Source organism: Dermacentor andersoni, chromosome 1 (genome assembly GCF_023375885.2).
Source record: "Dermacentor andersoni chromosome 1, qqDerAnde1_hic_scaffold, whole genome shotgun sequence".
NCBI lineage: Eukaryota > Metazoa > Arthropoda > Arachnida > Ixodida > Ixodidae > Dermacentor > Dermacentor andersoni.
This window is the reverse complement of record NC_092814.1, coordinates 238,648,858-238,664,670: the sequence shown is the minus strand read 5'-3', so window position 1 is coordinate 238,664,670 and position 15,813 is coordinate 238,648,858. Positions and strand designations below refer to the sequence as shown.

The 15,813-nt window shown below is 49.9% G+C and overlaps 1 protein-coding gene across 1 annotated transcript in view; it reads left to right on the top strand.

Moving 5' to 3' along the window:
- Positions 1–15,813, top strand: part of Cad87A (cadherin 87A) — a 94,970-nt gene that overhangs the window by 68,398 nt on the left and 10,759 nt on the right. The window contains exons 29-38 of the mRNA XM_050196375.2: positions 3,214–3,434; positions 4,320–4,517; positions 5,796–5,909; positions 5,992–6,112; positions 6,526–6,665; positions 6,744–6,876; positions 7,721–8,013; positions 11,115–11,203; positions 11,306–11,392; positions 11,696–11,828. Of these exons, the coding sequence (XP_050052332.1) occupies positions 3,214–3,434; positions 4,320–4,517; positions 5,796–5,909; positions 5,992–6,112; positions 6,526–6,665; positions 6,744–6,876; positions 7,721–8,013; positions 11,115–11,203; positions 11,306–11,392; positions 11,696–11,828 (1,529 nt within the window). The remainder of the gene's footprint in view (positions 1–3,213; positions 3,435–4,319; positions 4,518–5,795; positions 5,910–5,991; positions 6,113–6,525; positions 6,666–6,743; positions 6,877–7,720; positions 8,014–11,114; positions 11,204–11,305; positions 11,393–11,695; positions 11,829–15,813) is intronic.

Here is a 15,813-nt window from a genome sequence, read left to right as displayed (position 1 = left end):
TCGCTGCATACGCAACCAAGCTGTGCCGAGAGAACTGGATGAGCACGTGCGATGAGCTGCAGGGAAAGCTGTCGGCGCGCAAGACCTGGTGCCTGCTCAAACACCTGATCGACCCGTTGAGCAGCAAGACCGCAACCAACTGCAACCTCACCAAAGTTCTGAACGCTTACGATGGCAACGGCCAAAGGCTCATTGAAGACCTCAAGGCGATCTACCTCAAGACGGAGAGAGGGCGATTTCCGATACCGGAGGAGTGCGGGGGACCGGAAAATCCGGCATTGGATGAACCGTTCACCATCACGGAGTTATTAACAGCCATAGACGAAAGTAATAAGACGAGCGCACCCGGAACGGACGCCATTACATACAAGCTGCTCAATAACATGAGTGATGCGGCGGTACGCGGGCTCCTGGGTCACATCAACAGAACCTGGGAAAGCTCGAAGTTGCCCGCAGAATGGAAAGAGGCCGAGGTACAGTTCATACCGAAACCCGGCAAACCTCTGACGATCGAGAACATGCGCCCGATCTCGCTCACGTCCTGTGTGGGCAAGCTCATGGAACGCATGGTTCTCAGAAGACTTCAAGCACACCTGGACGAGACGAATCAGATGCCGGCGACCATGTATGGATTCCGCCAGCACCTGAGCACCCAAGACGTCCTGATCCAATTACACGAACTAGTGACTAAAAGAGCAACGAGGCACGCGCCCCGGGGTATACTGGCTTTGGACTTCAAGGGGGCCTTCGACAACGTGTCCCACGCCAGCGTGCTCGAGAACCTGCGCAAGACGGGGTGTGGCCGCAAGACCTACGGCTATATTAAAGATTTCCTGACCAATAGAACGGCAACTATCCGGATAGGAAAGGAACGGTCAGAACCTGTGGAGCTCGGAGACAGGGGTACCCCGCAGGGGTCGGTCCTGTCGCCTCTGCTTTTCAACCTGGCACTCCTGCCCCTGCCCGAACTACTCAATCAGATCGAAGGCGTGGACCACGCGTTCTATGCCGACGATATAACGGTGTGGACGAACCGCGCGGGTTCCGATGCCTGGGCGGAGGAAGCCCTGCAGAGAGCGGCAACGACCGTCCACGAGTATGCCACGACCTGTGGCGTGAGCTGCGCTCCAGAGAAATCGGAGTTGCTCATGGTACAGCCCGAAGACCAAAGAAAGAGCCGCCGCGGAACATAATTATCACCATCGACGGCACAGAGATCAAGCCAACGCAGCAGATCCGGATACTGGGCCTGCTGTTGCGCAGCGACGGCAAGGCGCACGCAGCCGTCGACAAAATCAAGACCACATCAGAGCAGGTCCGGAGCATGATCCGGAGAGTCACCAACCTGAACAGAGGAATCAAAGAAGAAGACGCACTGCGCCTGGTGCAGGCATTCGTCGTGTCACGCGTAACGTACTCCGCCCCGTACCCCCAGCTTGCGAAGGTGAACCGCGAGACGCTGAACACGACAAGGAAAGGAGTCAAACTCGCCATGGGCATCGCAGTTTACTCGTCAACGCAGAAGCTGCTAGAAATGGTTGCCCACAACACGGTGGAAGAGCTGGTAGAAGCACATCAATCCCGCTAGAGAGTAAGGCCGGACAGAGCACGGTCGGGCCGTCCTACGCAAGATAGGATGGCAAATTGAACAGCAACCGACAACGGAGCCGCTCCCCACAACGTGGAGAGACATTATTAAGACAAAGCCCTTCCCCCGGAACATGCAGCCGGGGAGGAACGACGAGAGACGCGCGGGCCAAGGCACTGGCTCGACAGCTGGAAGAGGACCCCGAGGTTCTCTACGCGGACGCCTCGCTTCCCAAACACGGAACCAGAGCAACGGCGGTCGCCACCACCATCGATAAACTGGTCACAGGCGCGTCGATATAGACGACGGATACAGCCGAAGCAGAAGTGGCCGTGGCCCTCGCACTCGCACAACCGGGAGTGAGGACCATGGTCACAGACTTCCAGACCGCCTACGCAAGCTACTGCAAGGGAAACATCTCGCCCTCGGCACTAGCGATCCTCACCAAATGCAAATCACCGGGACGGGCTGTTGAGCTCCGTGTGGGTCCCAGCTCACTCGCAAGTGGAAGGCAACGCACTCGCCGACCACTATGCCCGAGAACTGTCAATCCGGGCCGAGGACGAGCCAGAGCTACCGCACCCCGTGACAAGTTACAAAGAAATCACCCAAATGTACAGAAGCGGCAGATGTAGGCTTCCCCGTCCGCATCCGCAACTCAGCCGAATGCAGCAAACGATCGTGCGACGCACGCAAGCGGGGTCGCTAGCGCATCCCGTGCTCTTGCACAAGATGTTCCCAACAGAGCATGACAATTCCTGCCCGTTTTGCAGACGATCAAAAGGCACTCTAGCACACATCCTTGCAGAGTGCACTAAGCTCAAGAACCCCCCACCATCCCTACCCCCCCCCAGCCCCCCCCCGCCCCCGAGCGATGGGAGACCTTGTTGTCCAGCCCCGACCTACCGACCCAGCTCGCGCTGGCGACTAGGGGCCAGGAACTGCTGGACGCATATGAGACCTGGGAAGAAGGTTCCACCCCATCTGATGCTAGCGCGCACGAACCTTTGCTAAGGGCTCAGTATAAAAGTTGATTCTCTCTCTCTCTTTGGCTTTGTGCCCGAGGGTTGCGAAAACGTTCCACAGGAACTGTAAATGCATCTGTGCCACTAAAACATTCGCGCCAGACGGACGCGGCTGCCTGCTTGTCTAGAATTCTGCTTCCCTGTAATTTGGATTTTGATTCAGCAAACTCGCGCAAGACTGCCGAGGCATATTTTTCACGAGTCCTCGTTGGTGTCTCGGATGGCTTAAAATAGGAATACATAAAAGCAGCAGGCTACAACGATGCAGTTGTTCCGGCTAATCCAAGCCTGATGCATCCTGAGTACCCTTCTAAGACGCCTAACTTAAATATTTTGGGATTTATTTAAGGAAGGGACACAATTACAAGTGTCAGAGCTGACACCACAAGCTCTGGTGTGTACTGGTTCTTCACTATGCCGAGGAGTGGTAGGTTGCGAAGAATTGTGATGTACTCATTTCTGGACGAGAGTAACTCACGTGTAGCCTCCAGTGAACTGTAGCCTCACTGTCATGTTACTTAGTCTGCCAGCCAGCTCTCGCGCCAAATTTCTTAGTAATAAGTACACGTGCGTTATCACTGAGCTGTGGTGGTTCTGCAGGCGTCCTCGCTGTCAACCCGAAGACCGGCATCGTGTACCCCGTGAAGAAGCTCGAGAGCAGCCGCAAGGAGTACCGCATCGGACTCGAGGCGCGCGACGGCGCAGGCAATGGGCCCAACACGGACAACTGTATAGTACTCATCAGGCTAATCGAAATCAACCTGGACAAGCCGCATTTCGTGACGCCGTCACTTCCCAACGCCACGGTCGAGGTCTTAGAGGTAAGAAATGGCCCGTGTAGAGATTTGCAGAGAAGCATTCGTCGCCTTGAAATAGACAAGTCCACTTTTCGAAACGTTGCTTCCAGCTTTTACCTTGTCCTCGTTTTGCTCATAGTCTTGAATTTCCATCTCCCGCCTTCGCCGTGTAGAGATTGTAACTTAGTAGCGCGAGGGAACGCAATACGAACAAGACAAACATACGTAACGAACTCTACACTGAGAACTTATTCAGAAAGCAAACAGTCGTGTGCCTATATGCCTATATACGCCAATCTGAGACGGCAGAAAAAGTACAGATGCACTAACAACCGCTACGTGTACATGGCAGAAAGTACCACGTGGAAGCGAAAAACGCATCGAGTTCCTTCAAGAAAACATCAGCTTCTGATCAAATATAAGGATAGATTACTTGCACCACTCTGGCCTTCCTTGTGAATGAGCAAAGCATGCGTGATCACACATCTTGAGCTAGCTCTTGTCATTTGTAGCGTAGTACTCGTCCAGTGTATTTGCTATACCCGAACACTTCATTAGCACTAATAAGAACAATGAACCTGTACCAACTAGCCCACTTGTCATTTCTTCCGTATCGGCATCTTTATTATTCTTTCACAATATGTTACTACAAAACCTCACACCAGCCACTCGCAATGCCGTCTGGTGCTGACCGACCATTCGCAAGGCGCTCATCATGCACTTCAGTAAAAAAAAAAAGAAAGTCATACAGAAAAATGACGTGGAAAAGTGCCTTGACAACGCAAAGCACATGTGGCGGTGCGCCGTTTCTTTTCCTGCATAAAAACTGAAATTGAGAAGACGGAAGCGTGTTTCAATCTCCCCATGAGGTCATCCCACAAGTTACACCTGCCTGTCCGCCTCTTTCAGAATCAGACCCACTCTAACCAGATCATAATGACTGTGGAAGCCAGGGACAAGGACCAGGGCGACAACGGCCGAATTTCCTACTATTTTAAAGTAGGAGACAGGAACGTCGCCGAAATGGACGAGTTTCGCATCGACGAAGTCACCGGAGAAATTCAGGCGAAAGTCGTCCTCGACAGGGAGCTAAGGCCGCGCTACGAGGTGAGCAAGCCTCCAAGTTTGCAACTTGGCAAACCGTGACAGTCAAAAGCAAGCATGAACAAAAGAATTTTTTCGCTGTTTACTCGATTTTCTTATCTTTCAATCGGGAGAGAGAGAGAGAGAGAGAGAGAAAACATTTATTTGTAATGAGATGGGTGACTGCCTCGTAGGGTGGAGCCCTTAGTTCAGGGCCCCATTGGCTCGCGCCACTCCGCGTGCCCGCCGGATCAGCCGTCGCTGCTCTTGCGGGTCTAAGCTGGTCAGCGCAGTCGTCCAGGAGGAAGGTGAAGGTGAATGAATAGGGGAGTAACCCGGAGGGTGTGGGTACTGCCCGGTGCAATGATATACTGTGGGCTTTGCTCCACAGTAGGGACAGTATGAGGGATATTGTGTGGGGTGGAAGAGGTGAAGGTAAAAAGGGGCAGGGAAATGAATTAGTTTGAAGCTGTCGCCACGCGACGGCATCTTCTCGGTTAAGGGAATTATTTGGTGCGGGGAAGCGTCTCCTGCTATCTCTGTAATATTGTAGAGTTTCAGTGTAGTTCAGTGGTTCTGCCGGTGCGTCGTCTGGGTTGGACAGCTCTTCCAATGGCGCCCGGTTAGCTAGCTCTCGGGCTACCGCATTAGCGCGTTCATTACCATGGGGAGAGGCGTGTCCATGTGTCCAGATGATACGCACCCTGTATAACACTGTGTCGGGAATCGTGCACACAACGCACTTTAATCATGACCCCTTATATATGTCTATGAGGTACGCCATGAATAATTTAGTTCGGGTACTCGGAATCGAATACTAGCCGAAAGTGATTATAGACGCAAGCGAGCACACACATTTATGCGCGTCAAAAAAAGCCGTACCCACTGCCTATAGAATAGATTCTGACAGGCTCATATCAGTGAACAGTCCATACCTGATCGAAGCAGTGATAAATTACGGTCATTTCTTTCCCCATTTTGCTTTCCAGAGAAAAAAAAAAGTGTTTCAGCATAAATCCCTCTAGGGCCCATATTATGGTGGTGCCGTGAGCTCGTTCGAAGCTGTCACTGTGTATGCACAGATTCCACCTCACGGGAGCGCAGCGAAGTAGAAGTCTGCTGAACACGCAAGGCTAAAGCAACTTTACAAAGTAGTCGAAACCTCAAGTGATCTCACAATGTTCTGAGATATTGACTCAAAATTGAAATTTCCTGTCATCAGGAAACCGTAAAGCGCCAGAATTTATGACGGAAAGTACTCTGCATTAAAGCCCCTTACGATGTCGATTCTTCTCATTTCAGTTGGTGCTTGTCGCCAAAGACCACGGCACACCTGCCCCATTTGAAACGCTGCGTTTCCTAACCGTTGTCTTGAAGGATATTGACGACAATGCACCTCTGTTCCCTCGCAACCGGGTAACGTTTGTCTCGCAAACAGCTGTCTCTATCGCTCGTTCCAAGGTTTGCTGACCTGTTCTCGTTTTTTTTTTCTTTACAGTCTACGACACCTTACGTATTTCACATCAAGGAGAACTTAAACCGCGGTTTCCCCGTTGGAAGGGTAACAGCTATTGACCAAGACGTCGGCGAGAATGCTATGGTCTACTATTACATTATCGGTGAGGCTCCTGCGGAGTAGTTGTTTTTCTCAAAGCAGTTATTTGCCATTTGCTTCGCGACTTGCGGCTTATAGTGAAAAAAAAAAAGCCCTTTACGCACGTGTAAGCGCGTCATAACCAAAGCAGGTCGTCGCAAGGCGGAGTTCCTAGTGAATTTTGTAAGTTGCAACAGACTTCACAAAAGGTCATAGGAGCGGAGGTAAACGTACAGTGTATCAGCAGCTTCAGAAAAAAGAGAAGAACAAAACACATGGGCGTCCCTCGTGCCCACAGTCTTCGCCCAAAACGATACGCACCTTCATAGAGTGAAAATGCGTATTTTTGCTGAACACGGATTCTTTTTCGTATATCGCTATGTGTGCGACATCCTAGCACCAGTTTCTCAATAATGGTGTTACTTGTGTTTTACGCAGATGGCAATTGGGACATGCAGTTCACGATCGACAAGATGCAGGGAATCATCTACTCAAATGCTTCATTTGATCGAGAATCGAAAGACCTGTTCGAATTGGTGGTGAAAGCTTCCAGCAACCCCGATTACCTAGTATACGCGGTAAGAGCATGTCGTGTAGCACTGAAACTGGGCAGCACGGCGCACACGTTTGCCTGACGCGCCCTTCTTCTATTACAGAGGCAAGCCGATGGCCTCCCGCCGAGCATCCGCAGCTACAGCGAGTCGGACAGAACGGTGGCCCTCGTCAATGTTCACGTTGACGACGTGAACGATAACGCGCCCGTTTTTATAAACGCCCCGTACTACGCAGGTAATGTGAAAATGTAGAACTGCTTCTCACTCGGGTATCCTCTGAGCTAACGAAAAAGCACATTTTGTGCTAACTAGACAGCCCTACGTACACATGCGCCTCCCTGCGCACATCTTTTTTTCTTTTGCGTTATTATGATGAGACTTCTTCAATCATGCACAGCGGATGCAACATACCCGGTGTGTCTGTTGTGCTTTATGGCACAACGGACGCAACGCCTAGAGGTATTCTTCGGCACTTGAGCTGCAAATTCTGTGAGAATGACGTAAAACGCGTCTGAAATTTCGACAACGATGGCAATGCATAAATTGAAAGGCAACTATATCGGGAAACCCGTTCACGCGTGGCTTAAAGGGACACAATTCATGCGCTGAGCTTACATAATAAGCGCAAAAGCCTTTTTTAAAGAAAAACCACGGCCCGTATTCAGAACAAGTTCTTACGCTGCAAATATCCGTATATGCAGATACCAGCCTGTTGTAATGTCGGACCTATTATTAGCGAAGTCGGCTTGGCAATGGGAAAAATCACTTACGAACGAAAAGCTTTGTGGATTCGGCCCTAGGATTGCTGGACGATACTGAGTGCTTTTAACTGCTTGAATAATAAGTTCCTGCGCTCTCAACACTCCTTTAAGAGGTCAGGCTTTGAGGCAGGGCTCATGAGCTCTTCAATGGGGACCATTGTATGGCCTCGAGGTATACTTCGCAGTTATCCCATTTCATTTTTCCCTGCAACTATGACTGAGCTTTCGTAGAAACCACTCTTCCGCCGTGCCAATGCGTCGGTTAGGCGCGAGGAAAGAGAAGCAGCATGTCATAGCTGTGGTAACACTCCGTTGCAGGGCTGCGCTTCACCGCCGTGGAAGGGGACACAGTATTCACCGTGCGGGCCCGGGACCCAGACGAAGAGCCATCGGATGGCGCGGCCATCGCATATCGCATCGAGCACGTGACGCTTTTCCTGCCAGGCTCGACGGGAGGCATCCGGCCCATACCAGCATCGTTCAACGTATCGGCTGACGGTCGTGTGTGCGCTACACACCCCATGGCCCAGTACAGCCAGGCGCGCTTCACCGTCGCCCTCGAGGCCAAGGAGACGGCGCCACCGCACCGTGCTGCCCGTACCACGCTAAAGGTGAGCGCGCAGCTGCGAATAGCACGAAACACGCTCTCCGCACTGCACAGAGGCTGATTCCGCATTTTATGTATTCTGGAACAATATGTATCTTGAGTACAGCGTGTAGCCTTCTTCGATTGCTTAGATTAGTAGGAAGCGCATGTGACGAGCCACGAAAGGAGCTTCCGCACAGGTACATTCGGGAAGGTATATATAGCTTAAAGAAGAAATAAAAGAGGGGGGGGGGGGGGGGGAGTGCCTGCATGACAGTATGGCAACAAAAGCGACGTAACGTTAAATGTGCCGTTCTCACTACAATGAAGAAAGTTACGCCGGAAATGATTGTTTCAGAATACCGCCCTTCGTGGAAATATGAGCCTCAGGCCTCCAATATACGTTTGGATGCGTTGTGTAACTGACGCGAAAGGGCCCTCTTTACTGCCGCCGACTGGGACAAATTTATCATTATACCTAGCCGGGCGACCATGCACTGTCTACGTGTGGAGAGGGTGCCTCAATAGCACCGCGTCTCTGCTATCAAGGCAGCCTAGGCAATGCACGCTTTGTAGCACAAGCCAAGGTCTCACAGGTCGTTCGTTGGCTCTGCTATCCGTGCTTTTTTCTCTGCTTCTTTTTTTTTTATTGCGGTATAAATTATAAGGAGGCTCTAGGTGCGTTCGCGCCGTCGCCGTTGGCGTCGTTGTGCTGTCCCGCCATCGTCGACGTATGGTCTGCTCGAGCGTTGAGGGTTAGAAGGCCTCCAGAGACGCGGAGTGCATCTGGCCGCAAAACTTGAAAGTGCGAAGTGCACTCACCGTCGACGCTCCGCTCAATCGCCTCGGCGGTGGAATCAGGCCAGCGTTCTGCCTTCCGCTACTGGCATGAGCGTTGCGCGCAGGCATGCTATAAACACACTAGCGTTCCCGCTGAGCTGCTTCGTGTGCACTGGTCCGAGCGAAATGGACCGTAAACATCAAGCTAACGTTGTCTGAAAGTTCACTGGGTACCGACTAACGTTGACGGGAAAGTGCACCATCAAGGCGCGACGCCTGCAACGCCACTGGCGGCTAGCATTGTGAAACGCCTGGTAGCTGCGAGGGCGCTGTTCCTTCTGGCAAACAGTATAGTTGCCTTGCGTGCTGAGTTGCGCCAACATGTCGCAACCGCATATAGCTAGAACGCCGTCCGAAGAGGTCGAGCGCAGCGCTACACCTAGCTATCACTGTCAATGCGTTGTTCTTCGAGCAAAACTGCCATTTATTTTAATTCATTTTAGCCGGGAAGCGTCAAACCGCAAACGTCCGCGCCGCAGACTATTCTCCACGAACCTCACAACGACGCGCCACACAATTAAGCAACAGTCACTTCATAATTATTGCAAACGCGACAAAAAAATAAAAAAGTTTAAGACTGGCCCGTACCTTAGAACTTATACTGAAAGATCCACGGACGTTGAAGACTGACAAATTCAAAGTTCGGTGTTTTCTGACAATCAGTATTGAAAAATCGTGCCATTGCACCGCGGCATGCGAGCGCTGCAAAGCCCGACTTCTTCATGAACTCAAGGCCACCCGCATGAAATAAGCTGTCATGTGTAGCCTTTGATCGCGCATTTGCAGCTGTTGCAGAAATTATTTTTTTTTTCGAGGCGTACTCAAAGCAGAAACCCATAACTCTGTCCAGCATCTTTATGCAGGAGATGAGACGAAAGTACTCAGCAGAATGCGAGGAGCACGTTTACGTGGGGATCTTCTGGGGTCTCCAAACGTGTCCTTGGGACAAAGGAACGACAACGAAGTAGTGAAAACAATCACAAGGGCACTTATTGCACCTTCCCTACACCAATATGCCAGCTAGCTGGACCATATGCCGATGAGCGCTGACGAATCGGGGAAGTTGGACTCACCGCAACAGGATAGCGAACTAATATGTTCGCCCCACATGCTGGACACCAAAGCCTAATCGTTGGCGTGTAGTGTCACGCGAACGGTGTCGCGTTCGAACTATAGAGTTCGTCCATCCCGGCGCCCCGCTCCGAAGCCTTTTTCGGGACGGTCCCGCGAAGCGTGTTGGCGCACGCGCGAGACGTCCGCGCAGCTTGCCGATCCCAAGCCAAAGAAGAAGAGGCTACTCCCTTTTGCGCCCGAGTAACCCCGCCGTTAGGTGTCGTTAGAAGCGCAACACTCGGGCCATCTGTCATGCTATTCTGCAACTACACCGACCACCGGCAGCGCTCAGCTAAGCGGGCAAGCCGGATTACAGGAGAGGCGAGCCATGCGGGGAAAACAACATAAGGGGGCGCAAGAGAGTCGAGCGCCCCCACAATCTGAAAGAATTCATTGTTACGCACTGGCTTCATTTCATGGCTTTCAATAAACTCACAGTTCCCTAGCATTGCTATAGCAACGCAGCTCCATAAGGCAGTTGGAACTTACACTGCTGAAAGATGGGCTAGTTGGTTACCGGGATGGTGGAACATATTGCATATCAGCTGCGCTAAATAGACTAGACAATGAACACATCTCCAGCGCACGTCTTGTCATCTCGTGCCCATTGCCCCGTACATTGAGCGCTGCTGATATGTCACCTAGCCTGCATGGCGCACTTGCAGCGTACAAACACAAAATGAAGGCATTGGCAATGCCCGTGTTTCTTCCTTCTTTCCTTTCTTTTTCTTCCATTTTTTCTTGTCAGCTTTCGTCACATTCACTGCACCCCTCTCTGTGCACACACAAGCATAGGCAGAACATTTGTCATTTTCGAGGGTAATATACACTGTGCATATTTGTTTGTTCACCAACTAGAAAGACCCCCCAAACACTTGTTTGTTCCAAGAAACTACACACCGCACAGCTATTCAACATGCCACTCATTGCTGGGCATGTGTTGCACTATAAAGTACTATATACTCATGCAGTCTAGGTAGGCCGAAAAAAATGCAGCAAGCCGACGAATTTCAGAGAGCATTAAGATTCTGGTGGTTTTGCGTCCAAGAACCACGAGAGGTAACAGAATTGACTGCTCATACCTGTAATTCGTTTTTTACGGCATTTTTTTTTTATTCTACGCGCCACAGCGTAACTGTACAGCGCTTAATCTCTCTGAACTTTTTCCCGAAGGTCTGGATCTACGAGCCCGAACAACTAGTGCGAGTAATAATCGCCCAGCCTCCGGAAGAAGTGTACAGGGACCAAAGAAGTGTCGTAGCGTAAGAGCATTTTACTGAACTAGCGGTGGCTCTTCATATTTGGATCTGGTATAAAGCAAATATTTAGGCTATACTCTCCTCCTGCTTTTCCATTATTTCCAGTGTCCTTTCGAACGCCACTGGAGGAACTGTGGTGATTGACAAGCTGAAATACCACGTGAATGACAAGGGAAAGCTCGTGAAGTCTTGGTGAGTACTCCAAAAATACACTTATTAAGTACTAGCACCTATTCTGATCCCCCCAGCTGTATTAATTCATCCAACCACGAAAGTAAAGAAGAAAATAGAATTATTATGCGTAAGTTGCTGTCTCCGTGCTGTTGAAACAAGATATTACCGCTTGAGTTTAAATTAAGGAAGGTGCCAGCGTCCATTTTTGTTTTCCTAAAGTTTCACTTGGTTGACCGTTAGCAATAACCAAGCAAGTAAATAATAAAATTACTTCACAGTGTTTGTTACGCGATGTTAATTTATGCGTGTTTCCTGCTGCAGGACTGACTTGCACATTCACGTTCTTGACAAAAACGACCGTGTTATTCACACACCAGAAGTTCTAGACGCAGTTGACTCCAACATCAAGCTCGTCCGGTTCCAAAACCCAGAGTTGCAAATTCACAACGTTCTTGTGAGTAAATGCCTTTCTTTTTCTTCTTTGCACTGGTGCACATTGCAGTTGGCATAGACTGCGTCTTATACCAGCTGGTTTCACTAAGTAATAAACATTTATTTTAAGTAACATAACACGCGTATGCCGTATCCTTATCTGGATTATTTTGTCGGAAAGACAGCGACTGAAAAGAAAGGAGTTTGCAAAAAGTGATCCGGGAACGGATTTACAAAGGTTTCGTCGGTGAGATATGACAAACTTTAGCGGAGCGCCTTTGCGTTCATCTTGTTCGCCGTCATGATAAGGCAGTGCCCGCCCTAATGAAGCGTTATACAATCAAATCTCGATATAACGTATCACGCGGGACCGCCGCAAATCGTTCGTGATTTTGAAATATTGTTGCAATGAAAAACTTGCGGTTTTAAGCCAGTGGACAAGCCTAGGAATGAAAATGAAGTACCTTGGCAGTAGACGCATTTGCAGACAAGCATACTCTCCAATAAAAATGTTTTACTCACTTCAAAGCTGCTTTATTTGAAGAAATCAGTGATTTTCTTCTGGCGCATGCAGCACACACGACCGATTAGGAATGGGTCTAGATCTTCCACTTTGCGCAATACCTCACTGGGTACATCATTAAGCCGAGCGATGAAAGTGCAGACATTGTTCACATGCACAAAAACATCAATGTTCGACACGATCTCATCTTCTGTGTTAGGTGACCTATAGTCGTCTTCCTTCGGGTCGTCATCGTCACTGGAGACGTCGTGAATGCAGTTAACAATCTGTTCGGTTGTCAGGTCCGCCGCCGTTAGTGCTGCACTGTCGCTCTCCCCGTAGTCGTCGAAGGAAGAGACGGTGGGCAGCAATTCCGCAACCTCGGTCCATAGGTCTCCTGGGTTGTTGTCAGTCACCTCCAGGTCATCTTCAAGCTGCCCAGGCACTTTGACGAGCCCTGTTTTTCGCCAGCAGTTGCTAATGGTGGACGCCTTCAAGTTCCACCAAGCCCCTCTGAGCATTTCCGCTGCCTGACGAGTATTGATTGCAGTCGCCTGCTTTAGGCGGAGGTTGATAATCAACCGCTGCACAATGCGCTTACGAAATTCTGCCTTCACACTTTTTATAATGCCCCGGTCTACGGTTGCAGCAATGACGTGTTGTTTGCCGGCAGAAACTCCAAGCGAACGTGCGTCAAGCGAACATTCACAATGTGAGCAGAGCAGTTGTCGACAACCAGTATAATTCTTCGGTCATCCCTCCTCATTGGTCGCCGAGTTTGATGAGCCACTCGGAAATGAGTTCTCTGGTCATCCAGACTCGTTTGTGGGCGCAGTAGTCGTACGGTAACGACATGACGTTTTTCGTGCAGCGAGGCTTCCCGTACTTGTCGATGATGAGCGGTTTAATTTTCTTCGTGCCTGTTGCATTGCAGTAGAGCAGGACTGTCACGCGAAGATGCGACTTCTCCCCTCTTTTGCACTGCTGCCCTTTGAAGTGCATCGTCTGGTCTGGCAGGAGCTGATAAAAACATGCGGTCACATCCGCGTTGAAAATATCGTCTTCAGAGTACGATTCAGCCGCTTCTAGAAAACGATCACTGCGCCAGGAATCCGCGCCTTCTCTGTCAGCAGCCTTTTCCTCGCCCGAGAGTACCTGCAAAGTTATTCCGCTGCTTTGGCGGAAACGAAAAATCCCACCCGCACTGGGGTCGAACCCAGCTATTTCAAGTGCATCGGCAAATTCGCGGGCTTTTTCTTGAGAGCATTGGGCCAGAAACGGGAACGTTTTGCAGTCTGGCATCTTTGAACCACGTGAGAACAGCTTGGTCCACATTTTGAAAGTTTCCCAGTCGCAGCCGTTTCGTTGTAGAAGCGAGTTGTGATTCCCGTTGAAGCTTGACAATCTTGTCTCGGTCTTTCAAAATGGTCGCGACGGTCGATGGGGCAATGCCACGTTGTCTGCACATGTCGATTTGCCTTTTCCCTGCGTCGATTTCCTGCAATACGCCCAATTTGTCCTGCAGCGAAAACTGCTTTCGCTTCTTCTTGGCGCCGTCGCTAGCTGCATTCATCGTTCGATCACGCACGAACATCACCAAACCTTTGTCGTGAAGTTCTTGGTGAAGTTTGTGGTGAAGCAGTTGGCACTCGACATGGTGATGATGATAGCTACTGCGACATGGTGATGCTGATAGCTACTGCACTCGCGATTCCTGTTTCACACGAGAGTTGCCACTCTGTTACTTTTAGCCGAATTCATAATACTGATGTTCCTCGGTTATAAAGGGGAATAAACTACGTGCGTTATTCTGAAATATGCGCTGTATTGAAATTCGTAGTTCTGAAATATTTTTGCACCGAAAATATAGGCAATTTGGCGGAGATTATTAAAATATTCGTAAATTTGAGAAATTCGTTATAGTGGGGTTTGTAGTAGCGATATTTGATTGGCTGGCGTAGAAAGAAATTCGTAGATAGTTGGCCAACTCGTGTTCGATGTGTAATTTAATATTACAGCCTTTGGTGCTTATAGTGGTATCGTGCAGATTGAGGCACAAGTAATCCTAGAGCGTAATCGTCTTTCAAAATTATTTAATAGCGAAGTTAATTCGAAATAGACGTCGTTAAAGTAGGCCTTCTTCGCTTCATTGTGCAATCCGGATCACGACATATACTTCACCGTCAGTGTGACGATGGCCGGCACACCGGAAGTAGGGCGTAACTGTAGAGAGCGTCGAACATATCGTGTTCCCCTATTAATAAATATGTAAATGCGCGTAGTGGGAAAGACACTTTTCATTTATTATTATTACACGTTGGCCTTCTTGTACGGTAGTGAAGGGAGAAAAGGAACAGTAAAGAACTCTGGTAGAGAAAATGGCAACAGAACTGCTGCTCGTACATCTGAAACAACGGCAATGACAACAATTATTTACCGCATCCCAACATGCCGGAGAAAGTAGCAGCTTATACTTTTGGTCGGGCTGAAAGAAAACGATAAAAACGGCAGATCCTCACGTCCCCACACGCAGCGGTGGCTTAGCAGACATAGTGTTGCGTTGCTAAGCACGAGGTCGCAGGATCAAATCCCGGCCACGGCGGCCTCATTTCGATGGGGGCGAAATGCAATAACGCCCGTGTCCCGTGCATTGGGGGCACGTTAAAGGTCCCCTGGTGGTCAAAATTAATCCAGAGTCCCCCTCTATGGCGTGCCTCGTAATCAAATCGTAGTTTTGGCACGTAAAAGCCCCCAATTCATTCATCATCCGTTCCTCACGTCCGATCTTTCGTTGTCTATATCGTTCGCCTGTCCCATCGATCGACATCTTGCGCTTGATGGCTCGCAAGCGACGGTCTTGCGTCCTGTTCCACCTCGCTGTGGCATCGCCTTGCTCGCCTTGCTCGCCCTACTCGCGTTGCGCTTCCAAATGATTACTGAAGATACCTATAAAATTTTAGGTTTCTTAAGCTCTGCTGAAAACGCGGCACTCGTACAAGTCCCGCTAGGCTGGATCCGCCTGCATCCAACAATATCCTTCTCCTCCTTCGCCCATCTCGCTCGAGGAAGAGCCTTGCAACGAGATTCGCGGTTTTTGACCAGCAGCTGGGTATATATAATCAGTGGCTCTCTAAAGAACTGCGCAATTATTCTGTCAAATAATATATTCACCTAAGTAGTTAACTATTCATGGCTAGTGCCCTGTATTGAATGTCATCATCATCATCATCATCATCATCATCATCATCATCAGCCTAGTTACGCCCACTGCAGGGCAAAGGCGTCTCCCATACTTCTCCAACTACCCCGGTCATGTACTAATTGTGGCCATGTTGTCCCTGCAAACGTCTTAATGTCATCCGCCCACCTAACTTTCTGCCGCCCCCTGCTACGCTTCCCTTCCCTTGGAATCCAGTCCGTAACTCTTAGTGACCATCGGTTATCTTCCCTCCTCATTACATGTCCGGCCCATGCCCATTTCTTTTTCTTGATTTCAACTAAGATG